This window comes from Phytophthora ramorum (genome assembly GCF_020800215.1).
Source record: "Phytophthora ramorum isolate Pr-102 chromosome Unknown Phyram_PR-102_s0001, whole genome shotgun sequence".
In the NCBI taxonomy this organism is placed as follows: domain Eukaryota; phylum Oomycota; class Peronosporomycetes; order Peronosporales; family Peronosporaceae; genus Phytophthora; species Phytophthora ramorum.
This window is the reverse complement of record NW_027150647.1, coordinates 849,753-856,096: the sequence shown is the minus strand read 5'-3', so window position 1 is coordinate 856,096 and position 6,344 is coordinate 849,753. Positions and strand designations below refer to the sequence as shown.

Here is a 6,344-nt window from a genome sequence, read left to right as displayed (position 1 = left end):
GACTCATTACGGAAATGTTGGTCTATCCAAGCTACTCGCCGTGGGAAGAAATGTCCCGAGCACGTCGAACCTCGCCACAAGCTTGGATGCTGCGCAGTACAAACTCTGGATGAGCCAACGGAAAAACCCAGACGACATATTCATGATGTTAGGTCTGGAGAAGGCTGGGGATAACCTTCTGTCGAGTCCGCTCTTTACCACGTTTACCAAGTTCACGGACGCCTATCACGCCAAGAACCTTGGCATCACGATGACTACGAATTGGATCGTGAGGGCCCACTATACGGACTTTGATGTCGCTAAAATGATCCTTGCAGCGGAGAAAATACCAAGTGCGCAAAGTGCTGGAAAACGTATGGAGGGTGTACTGTTCAAAGACTGGATGCAGTCTCCGGATGACGCCTTCAAGTCGCTCAAACTAGATCAAGTAGAACCCTCAATGCTCTTCGAAAGCCCAATGTTCGCGTATTGGATGAAGTTCATGGATGATTTCCACAAGTCTTTCCCTGGTAAGAATATCCCTCGGACCGTATTGGCGACTACGTACAAGGACGAAGAGCTGGTAAAGGTGGTTGAAATGGCACAGATGAACCCGAACACGAAGGATCTTGCAAACAAGTTCGAGACTGAGGTGCTAAAGCAGTTCATATTCGCAGAAAAGCAGCCGATCAATGTTGCCAAGCTCCTACACGTGAACGAAAAGACCGATGCGAACTGGAAACTTTGGAAGAAGTACATGCAGGACTACAACAAGTACCACCTGGGAGGGATCACGACCTAAGCCGCCCACAGAGTTGCGGAAGACCCCACCAGGTAGTAGATGGAGTCAAATGTAAAGCGCTTATTTTTCGCCTTCTCTTCTTGAAAATCCACGAGCTCTCCGTTAATATATACTGGTATATGACAACATGGTTCGCGTCGGACTACACGTCCATGGCATATCGAAAACAGCATTAACGTGGCCACTCGTGCACGTTCTGTAAACTAGGTCATCTGCGTCTTACCCAATACATGTACGATTTTGTTTGAGCTTGCCACTACAAGCTGGAAATGCAACTGCAGCGGTACATGTAGTTTGTGTAGTTATCGCGTGAGTTCTACCATTTATTTTTATACTACTAGGTAGCAAAACGAGTAGTCGGACAGTAGGGGGGGGGGCAAAAATATGTACCCATTGCACTCTAAGCAGCATTCAAAAACATGGTGAGAATTCCGTATTTAATGAACTCAAGGACACCATCGGGTCAGTTCCGGAAACTGGTTAAGAACGGGAAATATGCACTGGCCTTCGACAGGATGACCTCCCCGATATGCTTTAAAGGGGCTGCAACTAACTCGGAATGGCGTGATTTCCCCCCCAACATATCCGTATTTCGCAGGAGCTATCGTGAAGAATACGTGGCGAAAATGCTGATGAATAGAAAAGTATCACGATGGATTTGGGTGGGCTAGTGGAAAATCTGATAGCGATGTTTTTTTTTAAAAAAGAAATCCTTTATTTGTGTTTAGCTAAGAAACTATAGAGCCCTGGTATCGCTGAAGGCTTTGCCTCATTGATAAACCCTACTGTGACTCATTGTTACTGCTAGTTTCCAACAGGTCGTCTTGGATGCGGATCCGAAGTGTTGATGGCGATGTTTCACGCTGCCAAAGCTGGATGAAACAAGCGCTTTTGATACTTGGATTGTGTACATCATCAACATCAGGATCCTGAATTCCTCCGTGGCGTTTTCAGTCCTGTTCACTTCGACGTTCGTCTATTCAGGAGGGGTGCAACGTCGAAATCTCAAACACTTTGGTATGTCTGGATGAAGTTTATTGCCATCTACAGTACACCGAGTACAAACAGAAACAGATGATGCCTTCATAACCAGATTCCCCTACCGTGCATTTTGATTTCGACCACTACAAACGTACTGACCGCCATCATTCATCTATTGATTCGAGAAGTTCCATTTGTAACGACTTGCCAAAGTTGTTCCTTCAAACGAAGTTCCCAGAAGTTTGGACACCTGTGCTGGGGGTGTCTTCAAGGACAGCCATTTCCGGATGAGATCATCCTGCAACTCTCGAACAGTGCTGTTTCTTCTCGTTTGTCTCGGCGCAATGAGCTTCTGCACCAACGTTTTCTCACCAAGAATCTTCCACAGCGCCTCAAATGAACTCGTCTGCCCACCGTTGAAATCATCGACAAACTTGGTCCACACGGCGAAATTCGGGTTCTCGAAGAGGTTGCCAGTCGTATCGTCAAGGCGCAGCACCTGGCTGTATACGTCGTCGACGTTCAGACCCATATCCTTCCATACGTCCCTCTGCTGACCCTGCAGTCGCGTCGCCATAGCCTTGGTGTCGTCAACTTTCGTGGCTGCTTCCAGCATCCTCGTCACTGGTATATCGCCATAACTTCTGGCCAACGTCTCGACCATAGTCGTCGACTTTCCGGGGTTCCACGTGTTAAAATCGACCAGATACTTATTGAACGTGAGAAATAGCGGGTTCGTCAGGATGTCATCTAGTCCGGTGTTGAGGCTCAATCTCCTGAAAACATCGTCGACAGATAGTCCGGCCTCTTTCCAACTCTTCAGCTGCTGAGCTTGCAAATTCTCTGCGAGTCGCTTGGTGCTCGGAGATCGTGCCGCGACTTCCAGCATTTTTGCTAGACTAGCATCGCCGAACTGTTTCGTCAAAGTCGGAATCATCGACATCGCCTTGTCCGGGTCCTTCTGCTTCATGTTGAAATCGTCCACGTACTTGACCCAAGCGAGGAATTTCGGGCTCTCGAAGAGTTTGTCTCCTGTCTTGGCGAGGTTCAGTTTTGTGAAAACGTCATCGGTGCTCTTTTCTTTCTTCAGATACGCAGCGAGTTGTTGCTTGAGTAGCAATTTCTTAGCCTTGTCCACTCCAGGAAGCGACTTCAGAGCACTTGTGATTCCTCTCTCCTCCACGTCTTCATGCACTGTTTTGTCGGCTCTAAGCAGTCTTTTGTACTGGTTCACAGTGAGCGAACGAGGCACCCCGTCGGTAATCGTTGCCTTCGCGTTTATCACCGCTGAATCAGCACCAACATTTGCGAAGAACGCACCAACGAGAAGAAGCACAGTGAAATGGAAACGCATATCGTAGTGTTGGTAGCCGTACTTGAGGCGGAAAACCGGGCGAAATGCGAAATGAGAGGATCCATGAAGAGCTGGAAAAGCCTTTGGTCAACCTAGGATGGGAGAATGCCGTTTTCTGTGTGTTCAATCCCAAGATTGATCTTGGACACGGCTCATGGTACTACTCAGCTTATGTGCAGTAGCGCATTGATGCATGCAGACCTTCAGTAAGCCGACACCCAGTCTTTAGGCCAGTACAACCCGACTCGTCTTATACAAAACCTCTTCGACAGGGAGAGTCTAACTGTCGAGTTAATCGGTCAAGTACAGCAGTAGTACCCGTTGCCATGTGCACCTTTATATTATGATTTCCCGATATATTCGATCAGCTGGGACTTGTATCTGTGTCTTTGAAACCGTTCAATCGTTAATTCCTCTGAAATCACGTCCTGTGCATAACGAGGGGAAGCATTGTATTAGATAACCACGCCAGTACTCTTAGCAATACGGATGGTGACCCATGCCATCAGTCACACCATCCAGTTGTGGAATACGCGTGAGCTGAATTGAGTGAATACGGTAGTAGATCGCTGTCAGGTGTTGGAATGCTAGAAGGAGGAGAATGAGCTCATCAGCATGAACAACTGGAGTCAGCCGCCCCACAGAGCAGTGTCCCCAATTGGCACTATCCCAACTTGTCGATGACACACGCTGGGCGAATATCGTTTGCGTTCGCTGTGGGGTTCCTTTCGTCAGTAATCATGCAGTTACTGTCTATGTGCTATTGGATAGGCAACATATTATCATCATACAGTAAGCATTGGAACCTTGCAATGGGGATAATCCAAGCTTCCCACGAGCTGAGGGTAACATTTGGCTGCTCGCCTCATATCACAAGCACCATATCTACATACCCTCAATTAAGTACGATAGCAACTACTCAACGTTATGATGACGCTGGATTGGTCAATAATCTGGATTTTCGAGCCGACATTACAAGCGGCGCAAACATCCATAAGCCCTGTTGCAAGCTCCACTATACCGTGCATGTACTGAGAAAACAAACATGACCATCTTCAGGACGAGTCGTTCACGGACGTGTCTACCGTACGAGGCGTGGCAGTTTCTATCCAATTATAGGACTGAGCGACGAGCACACGACTCGAGCTCCCTTCTTCAATCCGATAGCATGAGGAGCAGCCGACAACTCAACGAGCGCGTTTTCTGCTCATGTTTCCCGAGGAGGGGTGGGGTGGGGGTGGGGTACTGTCAGTTCGTGGGAGCTTGGGATAATCAGCTCACAAAATGCATTTATGTATGTCCAATCCAGATCATCCCCACCCCTCACTACGATGAAGTGCGCCAAGATCGATTTCAGCTTTGAAGACTGAAACGAGACGTCTCCCTGCTACTTCGAAGTACATGTATATTTTGCGGGCAGAAGGTGCATCACCTATATAGCAATGACATCTGCAGTAAAGCAGATCTATCAAAACGGTACGTTGGAAGAAAAACAAAACTTGGCTGAACTACGGCATCGAGTGGGCAGACGTCGCTAAGCTCCAGGTCACAGATGAACTCAAACGCAAAGAAACCTTGTCCAAGTTAACAATGCGCAACCGAGAAAAGAAGAGCGTTTGGAACGTAGAGAAACTCTTCCAGCACATTGACGTTTGTCGATCGCGAAACTTGCGAGGTGTTCCTGCTCCACGAAGACCTTGTCGCTACTGAACAAAATCCAAACTGTTTATTTATCTTGCTTCGTTACATGCCTAGCCAGACATCTCCCTCGGTGATCCTACCGCCAATCTACCGCTAAAGAGTCGGATCGTCGGGTTCTTTTGATGAATACGCACGGTATCCAGGCAGATCACGAGGGTTTGGTTGAGCTCTTGTACATGTACAACATTTTAAGAACCTGTTGTATTCAACTGGGTCGTTCGTTGTGAGCTTACTAGAGCGCGCACAACGGCAGCTCGTGCTGCGCCATAATCTTGTTGAGATTGAGCGGATGGAGTCGAGCAAACGAGGTTTGTGGTGAGTCGATGTTAGCACTGAGTTTAGTACAAATAGTCGCGATATGTAGTCTTAGTACTAAACCATCGCCGCGCAATTATAATAGTAGTGCTAAACTACCACCAGAAAGATGCGACACGCATAGTTAGTCTTAGTACTCACGGGGCAAAATCTCCACTATTATCAATCCCTGCTGACGTCACTTCGTTCGGGAAAGCTCAGCACTTATATTGGTGTCCTCTATAATCGAATTCAGAGGTATAACTGTCTTATTGCCGCTACCACCTGTAATAAAATAATTATAGTATTATATTGAAGGGATTACTTGTTATTGGTAAAACAAGGTTCCCGTAAAACATGAAATTAACTCCGTAATAAGTATACTGACTTTTTACTACAGAAAATGGGTTCCTTCGAGCCCAGATCGAATTTCAGACTCCTGTGTAGGCTACCATCTCTTCCCACAGTCATGCCAACTCACTCATTTTCGTAATTAACAAATACAATGTCCACTTCGCGCAGATTGTCCGTGCGTAATGAAGTAGAAGGGTCATTCTCAGTGGGGACTTCCTTACCCAGAACGCCATTCAAAGCCTAAAAATATGATTGTACTACTTGTTATTCGCGTCGCCAGTAATACAGTAGGATATTATGTTTTACTAAAAAAAAAAATCGATTTTACTGGGAGAGGAAGCAACGTAGTGCTGATAGCACAGCGCAAACAGGACTATTTGTCGGGGTAGACGGATGCCCAGATCCTTACCGATATATCCGTGTTTAGGTGTCACAGAAGGTACACAGCACCTTGCGCTTGATGAAGTGCTAGGAGTATACAAACTCCAAGTGAACGGCAATGCACTAGTTCCCGGTCTTGGGGAACGGTTGACTTGAACAACGCAGATTATAGACTGATATATTTATAGTTAGCTACCTAAAAATCGTCCTGCAATACAGGCCTCGGAAAAAATAATATCAAAACCGTAATTACTGTATTGTCCCACTACAATAATTGATTATTGGCTGTACACAAAGTCAATAAAATATGATATTGTCCCAATAATACCAATACAATACCGGTTCTGTAGCATTTTGGGCTAGATACCACAACGACTGACGGGCAGGCGTAGAAAGCAATTGCAGACAGCACGTCACCGCGCAGCACTCCAAATCCGTACTTCATTCAATTCCCATTTCGACAAGATGGCCCCCAACCGAGAGATCTGCGCATTCTTC

At 46.6% G+C, this 6,344-nt stretch overlaps 1 protein-coding gene across 1 annotated transcript; it reads right to left on the bottom strand.

Annotated features, from left to right (window-relative positions):
- Window positions 1–1,934: 1,934 nt before the first annotated feature.
- On the bottom strand, window positions 1,935–3,116 carry KRP23_133 (RxLR effector protein PSR2; the record flags this gene model as incomplete). Its single annotated transcript, XM_067895878.1, has 1 exon — window positions 1,935–3,116. The coding sequence occupies one exon, from the start codon at window positions 3,114–3,116 to the stop codon at window positions 1,935–1,937; it is 1,182 nt and encodes a 393-aa protein (XP_067750688.1).
- Window positions 3,117–6,344: the final 3,228 nt, after the last annotated feature.